Source organism: Gigantopelta aegis, chromosome 9 (genome assembly GCF_016097555.1).
Source record: "Gigantopelta aegis isolate Gae_Host chromosome 9, Gae_host_genome, whole genome shotgun sequence".
In the NCBI taxonomy this organism is placed as follows: Eukaryota; Metazoa; Mollusca; class Gastropoda; order Neomphalida; family Peltospiridae; genus Gigantopelta; species Gigantopelta aegis.
Window position 1 is genome coordinate 21,963,291 of NC_054707.1, and position 21,447 is coordinate 21,984,737.

The 21,447-nt window shown below is 36.6% G+C and overlaps 1 protein-coding gene across 3 annotated transcripts; it reads right to left on the reverse strand.

Moving 5' to 3' along the window:
• Positions 1–176: 176 nt before the first annotated feature.
• LOC121380999 (uncharacterized protein C12orf29 homolog) lies at positions 177–20,090 on the reverse strand. Of its 3 annotated transcripts, none has more exons than XM_041510068.1 (8): positions 19,938–20,089; positions 15,403–15,643; positions 14,804–14,958; positions 14,138–14,222; positions 7,331–7,418; positions 5,004–5,107; positions 4,419–4,588; positions 177–1,002 (listed from the first exon to the last, which is right to left on the reverse strand). In XM_041510068.1, exons 2-8 carry the CDS (start codon positions 15,614–15,616, stop codon positions 805–807), a joined length of 1,014 nt encoding a protein of 337 aa, XP_041366002.1. In that variant the 5' UTR covers positions 15,617–15,643; positions 19,938–20,089; the 3' UTR covers positions 177–804. The 3 variants fall into 3 exon arrangements, with proteins under 3 accessions (XP_041366002.1, XP_041366003.1, XP_041366004.1); XM_041510069.1 differs by lacking the exon at positions 19,938–20,089 and adding an exon at positions 19,724–19,833; XM_041510070.1 differs by having other exon boundaries at positions 948–1,083; positions 19,938–20,090.
• Between the last annotated feature and the right edge of the window lie 1,357 nt (positions 20,091–21,447).

Genomic DNA, 21,447 nt, shown 5'->3' on the forward strand with positions numbered 1-21,447 from the left:
TCCTCCCGCTGTACTTATACTTCAAAGTATCCTGTACTTATACTTCAAAGTATCCCAAGTCTAACACAAAGCCAGAGGTGATGGTTTAACCGTTGTAACCCCATCCCCAGGTAACCCCATCCCCAGATGAACGGTCTCTCAGCAGGCCTGTAATACAAGACAAATGAAGATTGGGAAACCGTAACAGCTTTATTACACCAAAGACATGTTTTAAACTGCAGTCTCTTCTCTATCACATATCTTTTACTAAAGCATAATACAAACAGAACCACAGTGTTAATAAACAGGTATGTGTCCTTATCAATTCAAGTTGCAGAACCTGTAACACGTTGAGATAAAGTTATAATAAGAGTAAAACAAGTGTCGGTGATATACCCATACCCTTAAAACAGACTAGAACTCGTCTCCGTAACCATTGCTTCTCGGAAGTATATGTGTTTTTAAATATGAAAAATGCACGACTAGAAACGCATTGGATGTACAGAAATGAATAATAAAATATAAATATTGTCCGCTTTTAATTATCAAAAATGGCTCTTACAGTGAAAAATATGCTTTAGTGTTTAAAAACTAGGGTCTGTCACTTCAATAATGGCTATTTAAACCTGAACTGCAGCCTGGATCATAAACAAAATTGAAGAATGGTGCATCATGTGAAGAATATGAAAACTGATGTAATCTAAATTGTTAAATATTAAATGTATATTAAATGTATACTAAAGACCAGTTTTAACCATTATAACCTGTATAAGACCGTACTGTGTATGAAATGACCTTTTGAAATAACACGGTAAGCAGGTCCTGCTATGAATTATGAAATACAAGTTCGTGTAAGTTTTTCAATGAGTCGCATGACCGTCCATTGACTGAGGAGAATGCTGGAAACAAAGATCTGTCATCGGGAAGTTCAAACTGGGCCGGGTCCACACAGACTTGTACGGTCTGTCTGGCAAGGCGAGGGTTGGCAGCTGGCCACATCAGGTTCACGTGATTTCTATGAAGCTGCAAGTATTTCAGTTTTATGGTTTCATTCGCTCCATGTTTTCACAAATCGTACATTTCAACAAAAAAAATATGTTGGTCCTACAGTAAATAATGAGGAATAAAAAATGTGTCTGGAAGTAAATACAATTAGTTGTGTCAATCAACCATCTAAAGGAGTATATAAGTATAAAAATAGTGTCTGGAAGTAAATACAATTAGTTGTGTCAATCAACCATCTAAAGGAGTATATAAGTATAAAAATAGTGTTTCAGTTTACATTTTGATAATTTGAAAATACCAAGTGACTTCAAAACACTACTTTTCTGTTTAAGATACGGAGGCATGCATATTTTCTTATAGAAATGTCATGTCATACATACAAATGACATTGGTAACAAGTGTATATTGTTCAAATCGGGGGAAGGAAATATGGAAGGAAGGAAAAGTTTTATTTATTTATTCATTGGGGGGCGGGGAGGAATGGAACAAGGCATCGAAAACATGTTTATTTATATCAAATGTGTGATAAAAATGGTATAGAAGTTGGTATGGTTTTGAAGCAGCATAATGTTTTTATTACAGGTACCCCTGACCAACAATGGTGGGGGTGCTATGATTCAGTTATAATAAGGAGTAAAGGTAGAACACTGAGAAAAAACGATTTTAATCACTGTTAAAACAAATATAATGACAAAACGTACACACGACTGCAATCACAAAATATATGTTCTTTAAAAAAAAAAGTATTTCTGATATTAACTTAATGTGGCCTTACTAAGTAAAGTCCAAAAAAAGAAGAAGTTTGTTTTGTTTAACAATACCACTAGAGCACATTGATTGATTAATTAATCATTGGTTATTGGATGTCAAACATTCAGTCATCAGAGGAAACACGCTACATGTTTCTAATGCAGCAAGTGGTCTTTTAGATGCACTTTCCCACAGACAGGATAGCACATACCACGACCTTTGACCAGTTGCCGTGCACTGGTTGGAACGAAAGAAAAAAAAATCAGTTGAACAGATCCACCAAGGTGTTTCGATCCTGCGACACAAGCACCTCAGGCGAGCATTCAACTGACTGAGCTAAAGCCTGCCTCAGGTCAATAAAAGCATCATGGGCAGTATCAGTATTCAGAAGACATCAGACCCTTTTTAAGGGCCCTATGGGCAACCTAGGGAGACACCCCAGCATCAACAAGGTCTAATTAACGAGCTACTCTCGACAAACTAATTCCAAACCTATACGTAGCTCCCCTTTTTAATCTTTTTAGAACAACCGTTCAAAAATGCACCAAATTTCCTTCATCCAAACTGCGCACTCATTCCGTTTGGCATATTTTAGGCCATCCTCCAAATTACAAATTCAATAGTACCACCATACCCTCCACCTGTTACCGATCAACCAGGCGGTTGGCGCTCCCTTGAGCCAGTCAGCGCAGGCGGTCCTTCCCCCTACCTCCCCCACCTTTCCTGTCATGGACAGTGGAGTCGGCCAAGGCTGGCACCCGTGCTCATGATAGGTTTGTGCTACAACAGCTTGCTCTGAATGTATACGTTAAACCATGTCCTGTTCCTGATCAGTATTCAAATTTACAAATTTGAACACTATAAACTCTTTGTCATTGTTTTCATGTATTTTCCTCGTGGTCATGAGCGACACAATACACAATCTTACTTCGGCCTGTGGTAAATTGTGAATATGACCATACGCCATTGAAAACACATATTTTAATAATTACCATTATAATGATTGTCCTTGAATACATGTTTCTTGCTGGTACTTCTGGGTCAGACTAGACCATGTTTGTAATAGACAAGAATGTTGACCTCCATAGTTACAATTCGTTCAAAACCGATAGTATTAAAGAAACGGGTGATGTAACTTTTAATTTAAAATCTATTAAATATATGATTATATGTAAATTCTACGTCAGTAATTTATTAATATAAACCAATTATGCAACCATCACAGTATAGCTTTTGTCGATACGTTTGTCAAAGTGCATTTTGACGATTTTTTTCATAGTGTCCTACCTTTACTCTTTATTATATAACTTAACCATAGCACCCTCTGCATTGTTGTTTAGGGGTACATGTGAAAAAAATATTAGGGAGCTTTAAAGCCATACCAATTTTTGTATAATTTTTACCACAAAATTTAATATATAAAAACTATTTTCTTAACGAAATACCATCAAATTGTCTAGCTTAAATCTCAGTTTTTATACGAATTTTAGCATTATTCATTATACAGTTATAATAATATGACAATTCAACAGTTCCCTTATGAAATGAACAGAGTAGAAAATTCTTGACATTAACTTAATACCCTTATGAAACATTTGTCATCTTTTATCTATATACATTTCAAATACTGTATTATGCCTGTCTTTCCATTCATCCATCCATCCATTCATTGAACAGTCCATCCATTCATTCTTCCACTTGTCCATCCATTCATTCATTCATCGAACAGTCCATCCATTCATTCATCCATTCATCGAACAGTCCATCCATCCATTCATTCATTCAACAGTCCATCCATTCATTCATCCATTCATCGAACAGTCCATCCATTCACTCATCTCACAGTCCATCCATCCATTCATCCAACATTCCATCCATTCATTCATTCAACAGTCCATCCATTCATTCATCCATTCATCGAACAGTCCATCCATTCACTCATCTCACAGTCCATCCATCCATTCATCCAACAGTCCATCCATTCATTCATTCAACAGTCCATCCATTCACTCATCCCACAGTCCATCCATCCATTCATCCAACATTCCATCCATTCACTCATCCCACAGTCCATCCATCCATTCATCCAACATTCCATCCATTCACTCATCCCACAGTCCATCCATCCATTCATTCATTCAACAGTCCATCCATTCACTCATCCCACAGTCCATCCATCCATTCATTCATTCAACAGTCCATCCATCCATTCATCCAACAGTCCATCCATCCAACAGTCCATCCATTTACTCATTCCACAGTCCATCCATCCATTTATCCAACAGTCCATCCATTGACTCATCCCACTGTCCATCCATCCATTCATCCAACATTCCATTCACTCATCCAACAGTCCATCCATTTACTCATCCAACAGTCCATCCATTCATTCATCCAACAATCCATCCATCCATTCATCCAACAGTCCATCCATCCAACAGTCCATCCATTCATTCATCCAACAGTCCATCCATCCATTCATTCAACAGTCCATTCATTCATCCAACATTCCATTCACTCATCCAACAGTCCATCTATTCATTCAACAGTCCATCTATTCATTCATCCAACATTCCATCCATTTATTGAACAGTCCATCCATTCATTCATCCAACAGTCCATCCATTCATTCATCCAACAGTCCATCCATTCATTCATCCAACATTCCATCCATTGACACAAACCTTAAATAATTTTCCGTTCTGACAGTGCCACACCACTCCTTCCACCTGGCCATCTTGTGCATGTTGTAGCCAGTCAGTGAGAGTTGAGAGTTGAGGGACGGGTGGACACGATACACTGATAGATCCGTGTTTCACCAACACGTGGATCGGCTGGGGTTTCGTACCGATATCTGAAACATACAGAGGATAACACATTAATGTATCGGCTGCTGTTTCATGCCGATATCTGAAACATACAGACAGAACAACACATTAATGTATCAACTAATGTCAACGTAAGAATGGGCAACTCTCTCAGATTTGCTGAGAAGAAATATATATTCTACCAAACAAGATCAATATCACTCGAAGGTATGCACTAAAGTATCCAATAACATGTCACATTACACCAAGATAGCAAAAAATAATGTAAATATTACGAGTGACCACTGGGTTAATAATGGGTATTTCATGCCAATAACTTAGAAGTATACTCATTATTCATGACATATAATACATAAATATGTGTACCAACCACTACTAATGCATGTGGTACCATAGGTATTTTATTTGGAAATATGTAAAACAAAGTACACTGCTACTCACGATATGGATTTCCGTTGATGTTAGTTCCAATCAGCTCTACTGTTTGACCAAGTAGATCACTGAGTGGCAAACACTCCACTGTTAAACCTTCATCTTCATTCTCCCTACAGTAGAGTTATAAGCGAAATAATTGTTTAAGTAACGACTCTTGCAAACATGTTTAAACACCAGCCTGCTTTACATCAGGATCAAATCTAGATTCGGTCATTACTAGTCCAGTCATTCTCCACAATGTCTGACCCAACCTTTAAAAAAAATGCAATAAAAGCAACCTTTTGTCCCATATACTCCTATGAGGTTATTGTTCAATATATCCAAAGTATAAAAGAGTATAATGATTAAATAGCAATTCAGGTTTCATGTTGCACCTTTTCCACATCTATTTCACATCTTTGACGATAAATTGTGAACCGTAAAGAGAGACTTCGTGAAACTATGTTATTGAAATTTTTAGATGTCATTCAGATTAGAGCTGTCTAGTCTAGGACAAACTTTTTAAATAATTCAGATGGAGACACCAACAAATGTTATGAAAGATACCTTGCTGCTAAGGGAAAATATAGCATGTTTTATCTGAAGACTACATGTTAGATTTGCCAAATGTTTCACATCCAATAGTCGATGGGAGTGAATGTACTCTAGATGTAAATCCAATTTATATCAAATTGTATCGCTGGTTGTGGGTACATAAATAAACGTGACTCTCTTTCAAAATCTTAGGTAACTGGAAGTCGGTTCAAGTAAGTTGTATAAGTAACATGAATTATATGTGCATAACCCAATCACTTACCTCAAACATCTAATGAAATTAGCTGTCAACAAATTTTGCAACAATTTGTGTAACTCAACACTTAAACAGAATGGCGAATCACGCGAACAGAATGACAGATCATGTGAACAGAATGACAGATCACACGAACAGAATGACGGATCACGCCATTAAACAGAATGACGGGTCACACTAACAGAATGGCGGACCACGTGAACAGAGAGACGGGTCACATGGACAGAGATTTGGGTCATGTGGACAGAGAGACAGGTCACGTGGACAGAGAGACGGGTCACATGGACAGAGAGACGGGTCATGTGAACAGAATGATGGGTCACGCGACCAGAATGACATGTGACGTGAACAGAATGACGGGTCACGTGAACACATTGATGGGTCACATGAACACAATGACTGGACACATGTGAACAGAATGACGGGTCACATGGACAGAGACGGGTCACGTGAATAGAGATGGGTCACGTGGACAGAATGATGGGTCATGTGGACAGAGAGACGGGTCACGTGGACAGAGAGATGGGTCACATGGACAGAGACGGATCACTTGAACAGAATGACGTGACGTGAACAGAATGATGGGTCACGTGGACAGAGAGACGGGTCACATGGGCAGAATGACGGGTCATGTGAACAGAGACGGGTCATGTGAACAGAGACGGGTCACGTGGACAGAATGACAGGTCACGTGGACAATGTCGGGTCACGTGGACAGAATGTCGGGTCATGTGGACAGAGAAGGGTCACGTGGACAGACGGGTCATGTGAACAGAATGACGGGTCACGTGGACAGAGAGACGGGTCACGTGGACAGAATGACGGGTCACATGGACAGAGAGACGGGTCACGTGGACAGAATGACAGGTCACATGGACAGAGAGATGGGTCATGTGGACAGAGAGATGGGTCGCGTGGACAGAGAGACGTGAACAGAATGACAGGTCACGCGAACAGAATGACATGTGACGTGAACAGAATGACGGGTCACGTGAACACAATGATGGAACACAATGATGGGTCACATGAACACAAGGACTGGACACGTGAACAGAATGACGGGTTACGTGGATAGAGAGACGGGTCACGTGGACAGAATGACGGGTCATGTGAACAGAGAGACGGGTCACATGGACAGAATGACGGGTCACGTAGACAGAGAGACGGGTCAGGTGGACAGAGAGACGGGTCACGTGAACAGAATGACGGGTCATGTGAACAGAGACGGGTCACGTGAACAGAGAGACGGGTCACGTGGACAGAGAGACGGGTCACATGGACAGAGAGACGGGTCACTCGAACAGAATGACAAGTTACGTGAACAGAATGACATGTGACGTGAACACAATGACGGATTACGTGAACACGATGGATCATGTGAACACAATGATGGGTCACATGAACACAATGACTGGACACATGAACACAATGATGGATCACGTGAAATAGTGTCCTGTTATCACTTGTGGAACAGCCCTAAGATCAGTCTTACATCAACGACAATCTCTTTGTTTACTAATTCCAGACAACGTAGCACACTCACCTAAGAACAAGAGCCAAAGACTGGATGAGATCCACAGCAGACAGATGCCAGCAATGCTGTCGAGACTTCACGTCAATAGGAACCCACCCTGGAATCAAATGTGTACATTAAACAAATCTTAAATTTAACGCCACAGTACCTTAAATAAGCTTCAAAACTAAAAACATTATGAATTATCTTACTCACATGTGATATAGAAAGAAATGTTTTATTTAACAATGCACTCAACACATTTTATTTACAGTTAAATGGCGTCAGACATATGGTTAAAGGAAACATGTCACGTAAACCATATTTGGCACCAACCATGTACCATTAATTGTAAATTGAATCACCTAAAAAAAATTTTTATAAAAAATTAATTACTTAAAATATCTCCATAAAAGAACCCCAGATACGAGCTCTTAGCGGAAATTGCCGATCTTTAATGAGCAGGGCAATCACGAGGTCCGTGACGTCAGAGACGCGTCGCTTGATCTGACGCCTTACACTTAAAAGCATTAGTCCGTACCACGCATAAAGAATCTAAGACTTGCACAGCTTACCAAAACAATGAGTGTTCGTTCGCAAAACGTTTTGCCGTATCAATATGAGCTGTTAGTAAATGAAGAAAGACACACATTTACTTACAACAGTGATACTGAAGAAAAAACGGATAGCGAGTCGGAGGGTGGAGAAACTGATGGTGCCAGACCAGACCGGTCGACCAATTTACAGCCCGGAGCCCGAAAGTAACCCGGAGACAAAACCGAAACTCGGATGCTAATGCCGAGGTGTATACTGTTCATATTTAGCATAAAGATACACCTCGATATGATGTATTTAAATATGTAAAAAATATAAATGTAGGACAAACATTTTTGGGTGGGTTTTTTTTAGAAAATATCGCATTTTTTATGTTCGGGCTGTACATAATGAAATCTGTATGCACAAACGCTCTAATTTACGACAAGGCGCTTCACTTTAATTAACCTGGCTTGTAAAACAACATAAATGACTTGAGAGTATAATCAACTTTTAAACTAAATATATTTCTATTTGCATCAATAGAACGAAATGGGGTTATAGTATTTTTCTCTCATAAAAAAAAGTAGCATATTATTAGGCCTATTGGTTGGGTGCGTTAGAGTAAAAACGACCACTCACGATACCCAAGTGATAATTTTCTTTTCTTTGGTACTACGTAATTGGTCAGTTTTGTAATTTTAGATGGGAAAGTCTACTTAATCAAGGGTTTTACAGCATTATTTACAGTAATGAAGCAGGGCGGCTGATAATGTCCATTAATATTGTACTATAGTCCCGACAGGTTACGCCACAATACCCTGTGATCTTAAAAAAACTGGCACGTATTTTGTACGTATGTCTAGACCGTGGTAATCACTTACCTGGTCGATACCCTGCAATATACACCTGCCAATCAGGAATCACATGTGCAGGCCACGGAAAGAAAGGACCAATTAACTAAAACAACACTCCGATTCTCAAGTCAGCCCGTGGATGAAACATAATAGTTATTTCGACACCGACAGTAGTGGTTTATTTTGTATTGAACTTCGTGTTGCTTTGGGGCTTCAGGCGATGAGGAACGTTTTTGTGACGTATTCCGCCCGAAGATTAAAAACATTATTTAAAATTATTATTGTTTTCTACACGTTTTTTAAAAACATATTTAAATACATCGTACTGAGATGTATCCTCATGCCAAATCCCATGTTTGTATATGCCATATTTAATTACTTATTGACGTTTCCTTCTTCGGACGGTGAATACAGATTTTGTTATGTAGGCCTACAGCCCTAACATGAAAAATCTTTTTTTTTTCCAAAAAAATAAATAAATAAAAAATTCTACATTTTTGTTTTAACATATATAAATACATCATGCTGAGGTGTATCTTTGTGCCAAATATGTACAATGTACACCTCAGCATTCGCAACCGAGTACTGTATTTGTCTCCGGGTAACGTTCGGGCTCCGGGCTGTAAATAGGCTGACACCAAAGTACTATGCGGTGTTGGTGTCCAATCTTTTCTTTTGCGATAAAATACACGCGTCTTTCTTCGGATACAATCCTTTGGAAAACCATAAAAAGACAATCCCGATCGTTTAAAGTGTTTATTTTTACACCCAAAGGCCGCGCAGTACGGCACTGTTGGACTGAAAAGATCGTAAGCCCCTTACTCCATATATAAACAGTTAACAACAATGGAAGAGTACAGCGGCTCTGACGTCACTTCCCTTTTTTTTCGAACGCTCACGAAGAAATATGCATAAATCGTACTTTGATACTGATTAGCGTAATTTCTTCATTTTAAGTTAACTACACGTATTTTATTGTTATAAAGTTATTTGTATATTATTTTTATATCATTTTTCTTTTAAAATGAGCTATAATATGGTCTCGTGTCATGTTTCCTTTAAGGACCACACAGATTTTAAGAGGAAACCCGCTGTTGCCACTACATGGGTTACTCTTTCCGATTAGCAGCAAGGGATCTTTTATTTGCACTTCCCATAGGCAGGAGAGCACAAACCATGGCCTTTGTTGAACCAGTTATGGATCAATGGTCAGTGCAAGTGGTTTACACCTACCCACTGAGCCTTGTGGAGCACTCACTCAGGGTTTGGAGTCAGTATTTGGATTAAAAATACCATGCCTCAACTGGGATCCGAACCCAGTACCTACCAGCCTGTAGACTTATGGCCTAACCACTATGCCACCGAGGCCATATATATATTACAGTAAATAAAATGTGTTGAGTGTGTCGTTAAATAAAACATTTCTTTCTTTCTTTCTTTCTTTATTCATAACAGATATATTCTTACCAATGGGTGTGCAAGAAACACTGAATGTATAATCTGATCTAAAACAATATTTACTGTATTTATTTTAATAATTTATAAAGGATATTAAATTAAATATACATGATATATTAAATATACATGATATTAAATATACAAGATAATAAGTATACATGATATTAAATATTCATGAGAACTTCACAAGGCATTTACTTCCAGTCAGTGTTCTAGCTGGCAATAAATTGAAGTGCACCATATCCTGCCTGTCTTGTTCTATCCACTTTGTTTATACCATCCTGGCCTAATTTATATATAGCAACACACACACACACACACACACACACAAAACAATTCACATCTTGTTTTCCACTGAAAATGTGTTCTATGTTGTCGTGGTCAGAGTTCTCAACTAAGACTTGTTTGAAAATACACTGATATTGGTCAGTGTAAAAGTCCATCAATGGTATCAACAATATGTAATTAATAATGTTAACATCAGGATGATCTTAGGTGACTGATGAAAACATTGAGACATAAATAAATTTAGATTTCACAGTCTATCATTATACATGCAACATTACTTGTATCATTCTATGACATGAGGCAACCTAATTTACGCGGTTTATGTAGGCATAAATGTGTAATTTAACTTAAACAAAAAAAGAAGGCATTTACATGCATATATAAATAACAGAAAGTAAAATTGACGTATTTTACAGATGTTAAAACATGGCGGTACGTATCGATCTCAACATTGAATTTTAAAAGTAGACATATTTAAAACATCAACAATTAAATACAGGGAGTAACTTGTTGCAAATAAATGTCATTTAAAATTTATTTTTTATTTTTGTTATTTTTATTTATAGTTCTATTACAGTCGAACTTTGATCACTCCACCTTCGATCTCTCGAAAACTTCGATCACTTTTATTTGAAGGGACAATCCCGGCCCAGTTGCTATACAAACTAGTAATAATGACCTTTGAAAACTCAAACTTCAAAAACTCAATAAGCTCGATCTCTCAACCTAATTCTTTGATTTAATAGAGTATGCACCTCTAAAACTCGACCTGTGTGGACTGATCAAACCATCGTTGCCAATAGTATATTAAAGACGAATGTATTGTCAATCATGTCAATCAAGCGAAGTGATAATTACAAAATAATAGATTGCCGACTAAGCGGAACGAAATGATCCTGTGTTTGGTAGTCGGTGTTTGTCCGTGGTGGAGAGCCTCGCTACATAATACTTAAATAAAGACAGTCTGGTTAACTTCAAAGAGCATTTGTAATAATTGTTAGCGATGTTTGTTTTTGCTCTCAAAGGCGTGAATCGTGTCAAACTTTAGCTTTTCTATTTATATATCAGTTAAAATTTATCAATTACCAGTTATTTAGTTATGTTAAAAATTTATACATCACAGATCAAGCAATCTGGGGAAGGACCCGGTAACGCGGGGTTTGCCAGACAGGTTTTATAAAGTTCTGCTTTCTTGTCATCCTTGCAATCTTGCGTAGGGCCCAGAAATGGGGGTGGGTGGCCAGATTGAAGAAAGAAAGTAGAGGTGCGAAGCGTAAATAAAATTTGTGTAAAACAAATGTACGTATAGTGTTATGCGGCATTATTTGTTAGTTACGTTCCGCCATGTTTTAACATCTGTAAAATACGTCAATTTTACTTTCTGTTATTTATATATGCATGTAAATGCCTTCTTTTTTTTGGTCAATAAATACATGTAGCCTATATGCCCAAGCATATATTTCAAATTCATCTAGGTTATCTTTTTTGTTTTATTTACTTACTCTTATCTTACAATATACGCAAAATGAATGTACCACAGGCGTCGAAGATGCCAACAGCTGGGGTGGGGTGGGATGGGATGAGATTGGGTGGCGTGGGGTGAGGTGACTGATATATTAATTTGCCTTTCAACTGGGGATGCATAGTTTTCAGAGTTCAGAGGTAGGCAGCGAAGCGCATGCTTCTTACAATATTAAGCGAAATCAACTAGCTGCAATGCTGCAACCAGTTGCAATGCAGTTTCAAATATGAACTCTCATATATTAATTTCGAAAACTCGAACTCCCTGAAAGTCGAACTATTTCCTTGTCCCCTTCAAGATCGAGTTATCGAAGTTTGACTGTATTTGTATTTCATTTATTTACTTCTGTCTATGGTATCAAATGGTCTAAATACTACCTACAATATACAACAAAAAATAATAGGATTTTTAGGTGATCCAAAATTATGCAATTATTAATTGGGCTTATTTATTTTTATATTACTGATAAATAAAAAACATATGTGGTTATAATTTATGTACCGTTTCATCAATTATATAAATTTAAGAGTAATAAATTTGGTTTCAGAAACCGATTTTCTCCCCAAAAATTAAAAAAGTCAGTACTGTATATTGCCGTGTATTAGCCGACTTTTGAAGTCTAAAAACACTTTCCAAAAGAAGAGAGTCAGCTTATACATGGAGGCAACAAATTGGAGCATAAAATTCCGATTGAAAAATACTCCTGACCGTGACTTATAAATTTTGATCAGACCCGTAGCCTTTCACAGATTATGTAACAATAATTTGTGCACAGTATACATAAAACACCCCATCATGCAATATTGTGCAGGGTTTTTTTCTTGAATGCATTATAAGTTTGATGAATAATAATTTTAAAAAATTGTTTTACTGTCATTTCAATGGTAAAAACGTATTCTTTCAACCGTCTGCCATCTTTGTTTGACCTGTGCTGGGACCAGTCTTTCATATACGGTGTTTTCTCTTCAAACAAGTATTATATTTCTAATATTATTGTTTTTTTGGGAGGGTGCGTTAAACTGTAAAGTAATGCCATAAATAAATTAAGCTCATTATTAACATTACCAACTTAAAAAACATAACATGAATTTCAGGACGATAATTACTCCCACAACTGTCACATGACCATACCATAGACAGTGAACAACTGCAGTCACAGACCACATGATCTTTTGTTTCTGTGTGTGTGGTGGGGGATTAAACATACCTCAATGATTTTACTTTTTGCTGTCCAGTGAATAAATTAATTACTTATGTGCAGTGATATGTTGTTACAGCTTGAATTATTTATTTTTCTGTTATGCTTTACCAGTTCTAAATAATTTTTCACGGCATGGTAGATGTTAGCATTACCGCATTGATTGCGATCACGATTACCGTCTTTGTAATTAAAGGGAAAACAAATATAATGAACAAGAAAAGCACAAGTCTATTTGTTGACAGTATTACTGAAATCGATACAACATACAGCTGGACAAAAGATGACTTCGGCTTATACCCAAGGCCGATGATTTTGTACAGATATTTAGGGTCAAACTAAGAGGTCGGCTTATCCAAGGAGTCGGCTAATATACGGCATATTAAAAAGAAACATGAGTGAAAGTAATATTTTATACTTACATATTTATATGTTCATGTACATTGTATGTATAATTTTATTTAAATATGAAATGTTCGATCATATACCTGTCCAAACATATTACGTTCACATTAGACAGGCCTTCTAGTATTGCTATAAACCTCCACTAGCCATGGGATTAGTAATTTAAACAATTTACTAGCCATTATTTAAAATTCACTGGCACTACTTAAGTAAATACAATTTTACAAATAGGAATAATTGGATATGTCACCTCAAGAAGGAGATAGAGCTTAAAAACCCTTAGATTTAGGGGGGGGGGGGGGGGGGGGGGGGGGGGCAGGATAATCATATTTACAAACTAGACTTAAATGCAGCATTTGACAAAACAATTTCACTAGCCATCGGACATGGTGATAGTAGTTATTTACGAGCCCAACATTGAATATCACTAGCCATGGGAGTAGGGCTACCATTAGAAATGCCTTCAATTAAAGTAGCACACTGCCCTGTCAAAATCCTAGCTAGAACACTGGTACTGGTACCTCAATTACAAACCCTCCATCCCATTCACCTCACCATGATCCTGACGTTCCTACCTGGCGTATGACCTCCATCGTCAGGCTGGGCCGTTGAATCCTTTACTGGCACACCTAGGGCTGGGATCCAGTTGTCTGGGCATTCCTACAACGTAACATGTCAACAATCAATGTTTATAAATTGTTATTATTATTACAACATTGGTCATATTTTCTCATGAAGAAAACATCTTTCATGTAAGTAATATACTATCTTATTGGAAACATCTGTGCTAACTAATCAGTGACCGTATCAGTACTAAATGTGCAGTCATAAACAATTTGACAAACATATAGAATCATATATAGCATAGTTAAAGTGTGCACTTACGTGTGTCTATTTCCAATATTAATAAGTAACAGATATGTACTAATAGTATGTGTACATTAAGTATTAAAAGTAAAAAACAAAAAACAAGACGACATACTTGTCAACATCCCCTGTCCACCACTGTTTCCATGGTAACATAAAAAATGTATTAAATAGACATTTTTTGACAAGTGACAATTTGTGATATACAACTTGTGGATGGATGGATGGATGGATGGATGCATGGATGGATGGATGGATGCATGGATGGATGGAACAAGAAGCTAATACTACAATGAACATGACTAAACCGTTGCATATGAAAGCTGCAGGACTAAAAGGAATCTGGAACAACATGAACTAAGAGGGAAATAAACCTTGAAGTCTTTTAGCAAATCCCAGCTGATGGAAGGTTTGTCTCCATTTCTGCCATCTTTTCTCCAACTGTTCAACAATGACTGATACTTCTTGAACTTCCGTTCTCCAATCTTATTTGGTTTACGGTCATATCTGGCCCATAACCAAGGCTTTCCTACATGTAAAAACACATTTATTATAATTTAGTTAATTTATCCTCAGTAACAGGTACAATGTATACATGTGTATCTGGTAAAACATTATATTTTCATTAACATGAATTGTACCTCAAATCCATGCTTAAAAAATTATCAGTATGAACTCAAAACTACATATAATTTCTGTGGTCTACATGTAGAATATTTTATGACATTAAACAATTGCATTAAACAAATTGCAGTATGTTTTGTACTTCTTATTATCCTATACATTTCTCAACTAAAAAATGGTACATACATACATACAAGTTACTAATAGTAATACTACAAATCTGTAGTGTTCAAGTAAATCAACATGGATTGCCATTTGAACAATATTTTATCTACTAATTAAAAAACAAAATTTACTTATTAAAATATATTTTTAAAAAACACAATTAACACAAAAACACACACAACACCTTTAAATGGTGACACATAGCAACATGTCCCATCCAGCTTTTCTGACAACCACGCATCTTGCAAGCAGGAGCTGGATGCTTCTGAATTCAAACAATCCACAGCCAGAACTCGGAATGACTGATTCGATCTTTTTCTCGAATTTTCATCCTTTACCTCGATCTCAAAGATGCAAGGAATTTTTTGCTGTACTCTGTTTTCCTTCCAGCTGGCCATCCTGCACCGCTCACATACAGCAACTTACTTGAAGTGATAAACAGTAACACGTGTAAACATGAAAATATGTGTACCGTTCTACATGCATATATAATTTATATAATAACTTTAAAGGTACTCAATTAAAGGCAACTACCCTAGCAAGTTTTATTTCCAAAGTTGCTAACACGAAAGTTAAATGTCAACATGGCTGTTGAAAATTAAAGGTTAAATGTATTTCAGAAATAATGTCCCAGCCAGTGAACCACGACTGGTATATATCAAAGGCTGTGGTATGTGCTATCCTATTTGTGGGATAGTGCATATAAAATAGCCCTTGCTACTAATGGAAAAATGTAGCGGGTTTCCTCTTTAGGACTATATGTCAGAATTACCAAATATTTGACATCCAATAGACAATGACCAATGCGCTCTAGTAAATCAATTTATACGAGTTAAGTGGACCCGATATACAATGTAGCTAATTTTAAGGAATAAACAAAAATTATTCCAAAGTGGTAAAATTAATGGTTTATGTGGTTTGTAAAGTTCTGTATTTAGATGCTTACATGTCGGAACTTTATTTTTACTGAAACTGTTCCTAAACAGTGAAGAAAAACCTCACAAATGAAGGAAGAAATTGTTTTATTTAACTATACACTCAACACATTTTATTTACGGTTATATGGCATCAGACATATGATTAAGGACCACACATATATAGAGAGAGGAAACCCACTGTCGCCACTTCATGGGCTATTCTTTTCGGTTAGCAGCAAAGGATCTTTTATATTCACCATCCCACAGACAGAATAGTACATACACCAGTTGTGGAACACTGGCTGTAACGAGAAATAGCCCAATGAGACCACCGACTGTGATCAATTCTTAAAGGTAGGGTCAACTCAAACAAGAGCCTTATGTGTTGGAAAGTTGCATACCCTGACCACCAACACATACTGACACTTTAGCAAATGAAAAATGCGTAATTTTAGAGTTCATAAAAAAACATGATTATTCCTGCTAACTGGGGGCAGCCATTTTGTTTCGTTTTTGTGACGTCCGGTGGGATAGCTTGGGGCGAAGTGACGTCAGCTCCTGACCATCTCCTGTATGTACAGTGTAAAAAAAAGCAGTAATTTTCGACAAGGCGTTTCTCTTTGATCAACCTGACTTGACATAAATGACGTAATAATATAATAAACTATTTAACTAAATATATTTCAAGTTGCATTAACGGAACAAAATGGGGTTATAGTATTTTTCTCTGTTTAATAATCCAAAGGAAAAATGTACACTATTAGGCCTATTGATATGCTACGTTGGAGCAAAAACGACAACCCACGATGCCCAAGTGATAATTTTCTTTTCTTTGGGACTACTTAATTGGTTAGTTCTGTGGTTTTAGATGGAAAAGTCTACTTAATCAATAGTTTTACAGAACTATTTACAGTAATAAACCATGTCCATTACAATTTTAGGGGCGACAGGTAATATTCCACAATACCGGTATCAGTGTTCGAGATTAACAGTATCCCTATATCCCGGGGATATCAGAATTTAATTTTGGATACCAGACTTCAATAACCCAGTATCCCACCGGGATACCATATAATACTGATTATTTTAATCCTGCATTTTTATTTTCTGCTGAAACAATGAAAATCGTCATTTACTGGTTAAGTTAAGGAACAGTGTCATCCAAGTTTGTTGTGATGTTATTTATGAATTTCATTTAAGTGGGATACTAAATTCTCAGGTGGGATACCAGATTTTGAAATGTTAGTATCCAACTGGGATACTGCCCAAAAAATTTAATCTCGGACACTGCCGGTATGTATTTTTGTGTCTAGACAGCGTCAATTAATTGGCTCGTCTGGTTACCAATCAAATACACACCTGCCAATCAGGAATCACAGGTAGAAGCCACTAACAGCATAAGACCAATTAACTAAGAAAACACTCCATGTATCATTTCAGTACGTAGGTTAATGCATGGCTAAAACATTGTTTCGACTTGTTGTGTAGCCACTTTGACAATGGTATTTTATTTTGTATTAAAAACTAATATATATAGTGCTGGATATACTTATTGCTGGCTTACTGGGATGTGTATTATTACAGAACATTGCAATGTGTGACTATTTATCATCCCGCAAAAACCAGGTAGATTCGTTTCTCTAGTTCTAAGGCTCATTCCTGACGTTACGTGTTAAGTATTACGTAACCACCAGCTCGCCTGAGGGTGTACTCACTGAAATGGTACAAAATGGCTGCGCCCGTTATATATAATAGCCGTCACATTTAACCGTTTTATTAATTAACTATACGATTATACGTGTTGATATTAAGCAATAATGTGCATTATATATCGTTGAATATGCATACCAGGCCAAATGCCTTAGTTGTCCTCTCCTTTAACAGACTGTGCATCAAGCAAGCACTTTACCATTGGGCTACGTCCCCCCCCCCCCCCCCCCCCCCACAAATGAATGACAAGCAGAAGACACCATATTGATCAAGTGTGAACCGTGCATGAGAAAATAAACCAAACAGAATTTGACACATAATGCAATTACAGTGCTGTCCAGTGTATCAGCGCACCTAAAGCATTCAAATACCATTTTCTATGTGAACACTGTGAAATACTTAATAAAATATGTCTCTCACCAATGAGCTTAAGCAGTGCATAATCTGAAATACACTACAAATTGGTTTATGTCTGTTGTAAATGAATATTTTAAAATTGTGTAAAAATGTAGACACCCCCTTGTATCCAAAACAATTTGCATGTCCGGTGATTCAGCACAGTAGATGTGGATCTGTGATCCTGCTATTTATAGACCGCCCATGACCTCACTTTGTAGCCCATAAACACTACACTATTGTCCCAGGAATATTTTAGTACTTTTTTGTTTTGTCTTGTTGAAAATATTACTATGAAAATGAACGATCACACATGACCCATGTCATAATCAGTTTTGGAATAATTTTCTTGAGTGGCACAGTACTCCAGATGCATACATGTTGATTGTCATGTATGGCTAAGCTGCCTATATGGATTTTTTTCTCGGGTAGATTGTGATCTTATTTCGCTTTTATGTTTTGTAACTATGTGACAATTGTGAACTGGAATGACTGTCAATTAAGATCTGTGTTTTCCTTTTCAGTTTAAATAAAAATAACCCCCAAAAATAAAATAATAATAATAATTATACCATGGACTATAATTTAAAAAATGTGGGAAAGGTGTTTTTCGACTGGTTTTAATATTCTTAATATCAATAAGGCTGACCTACTTCGCATTTATATACTTTGAAATTATGATATAAGTAGGGGCCTACTGATAATTCTAATATTTTTTAATTGCATCCGTAACAATAAATATATTGATACTTGATTAACCATTGAAAAAGGAATTGAACATTAATTCATTAACAACACTTCCTAAGCATACTTAAGCAAAATATCAAGTGCGCCGATACACTGGACACGGCTGTAGGGTAGCCCGAGTACTCTGACTGTAAGAGAGCTAGACGGACATTTAGACATAAATACGCTCTCATTACAGTCAGAGACCAAGCTATGTATGATTAATGAATCAATGTGCTGTAGTGGTGTCATTACACAAAACAAACTTTTTGAGATAGCCCCTGGAAGACGGAATGGCTGAGTGGGTGATCATGTGACGCAACGTCACGATATAGGTCGGCGAACTTAGAATTCTGTTGTCTGGAGTTTGCCGAAGCATAGCTGAATGTGGGTGCTGTCGGGTTTCTTTCTGTAGTGTGTGTATTAGTGATTAATATCTGAATTTCTTTTAATCAATAAACTCGAAAATGATCAATGTAACAGTATTTCATGTCAAACATAGGATTGTTGTGGTATTAGAGCGGAAATCTTTGCCAACTTTTTCGTTGTCGGGAATTGCCAAAAAAATACATAGCTTGGTCTCCGACTGTAATGAGAGCGTATTTATATCCAAATGTCCGTCTAGCTCTCTTACAGTCAGAGTACTCGGGCTAGGCTGTAGGGATGTTGAGATACTTCCAATTTTTTTTTTATTAGTTTCCAATTTTAAAAATTAATTTTTTATATCATTCCTACAAACTACAAGAAATATATTACACTGCTCACAAACTGCTATTTCCCCAAAATATATTAAAATTTATTTCCATATTTAAGATGGTCGAAATAAGCTGTAAGATCCACACGTGTATTCTGAAACAGATATTTGATTATTTCACTAAAACCGGATGACCATAGCGCCACCTGTCGGTGTTTGCATTGCTAAATGTAATTAGTTGGCCACTGTCATTCGTGTATTGTAACAAGTTTTTACCTGTGAACACATATCAAATAAATGTGCTGTATTCCGAACTGTTGTACAAGTCTTTCAGAGCTTATTTTCACTTCTTTTCATTTTTATTGAATCAGTTACTTCCGGGGTTTAATTTCTTCTTTTTTTTATTTTCCCTCCTATAGTTGAATGGTTGCTAGTCACATCGTACCATGGTCATTTCGTACCATTGCAAAAAGTCATTTCGTACCCTAGTCATTTCGTACCTTGGTCATTTCGTACCATAACTGAAAGTCATATCGTACCATGGTATAACAATTTATAACAATCACCCCGGTAATGTCTTTTACAAAATAATATTAAATTACAAATTTGTGGTTAATTTAAGGGATATTTTATCAGCAAAAGACTAAAAATTATTGCCACTTTGTATAAACATTAGCAATTGGCTAATTTGGCAATCAGTAAGGTAGTTAATGTTTTAATGGCTGTTATTGTTTATTTCTTAAACAAATAAGATGCAAATAAGCAAGTTTGAAAAGAAGACCTAATAAATAAATAATATTTTGTTGGTCCATTATATTGTTTTGTTGTTTTTGACTAATTATCTGGAGCCATTTCACACAAAATCGAAGTTGGCAGTTAGTAGTAAATACCATATACGGCTCTTGTCAGGTAAAATGGAAATAACAGTTGACAGGTATTATGGGTATCAATAACGATATGCTGCACAATAGCGTGTTCTGGTTTTCAAACTGTCAAAATAAAGTTTTAAAACAAAACCCACTGTTTTTATGCTATAGTCAATTCGTTTTCTATATACTGGATTGAAATGACTAGGGTACGAAATGACTGTGGTACGAAATGACTTTTCACAATGGTACGAAATGACTTGGGTACGAAATGACTTTTTGCAATGGTACGAAATGACTAGGGTACGAAATAACCAGGCAGCATGGTACGAAATGGATGGTACGATATGACTTGGGTACGAAGTGACTATGATTCAGTTGAATCACTGTTGGTCTAAATAGGTTTTTATTAACGACACCACTAGAGGACTGCCTTATTAATCATCGGCCTTTGGATGTCAAACATTTGGTACTTTTGACATATAGTCTTAGAGAGGAAACCCGCTACATTTTCCCATTAGTAGTAAGGGATCTTTTATATCCATTACCCATATAGATCATATACCATAATACCACAGCCTGATATATATCAGTTGTGGTACACTGGTTGGAACGAGAAATAACCTAATGGGCTCACCGAAGAGGATGGATCCTAGACTTTGCCACTGGGCTATGCCCCACACTAATTAAAAAGAAAGTAAAATTTTAAATAGAAATAATTACGTGACAGCAGATTTGTAATTTCACTATTTACAATAGTAGTTTTATTATCAATAATAAAATGACCACAGCACATAAAGTGTTTTCACTATATGTTTGGTGTTTTATAATTAAATCTACACCTGTACATGCTTGAGTATATTTTTAATACAGTATGTAAGCATTTAGAACAGATCATAAAGGTAAAAGTATTTTCTAAT

Coding starts and splice junctions, on each gene's coding strand:
- LOC121380999 (XM_041510068.1), bottom strand. CDS start 15,616: ATGGCCAGCTGGAAGGAAAACAGAGTACAGCAAAAAATTCCTTGCATC. Junction 14,959..15,402: donor CTATGTGTCACCATTTAAAG/GTGTTGTGTGTG, acceptor TTTTACATGTAG/GAAAGCCTTGGTTATGGGCC. Junction 7,419..14,137: donor CGATGGAGGTCATACGCCAG/GTAGGAACGTCA, acceptor ATTTGATTCCAG/GGTGGGTTCCTATTGACGTG.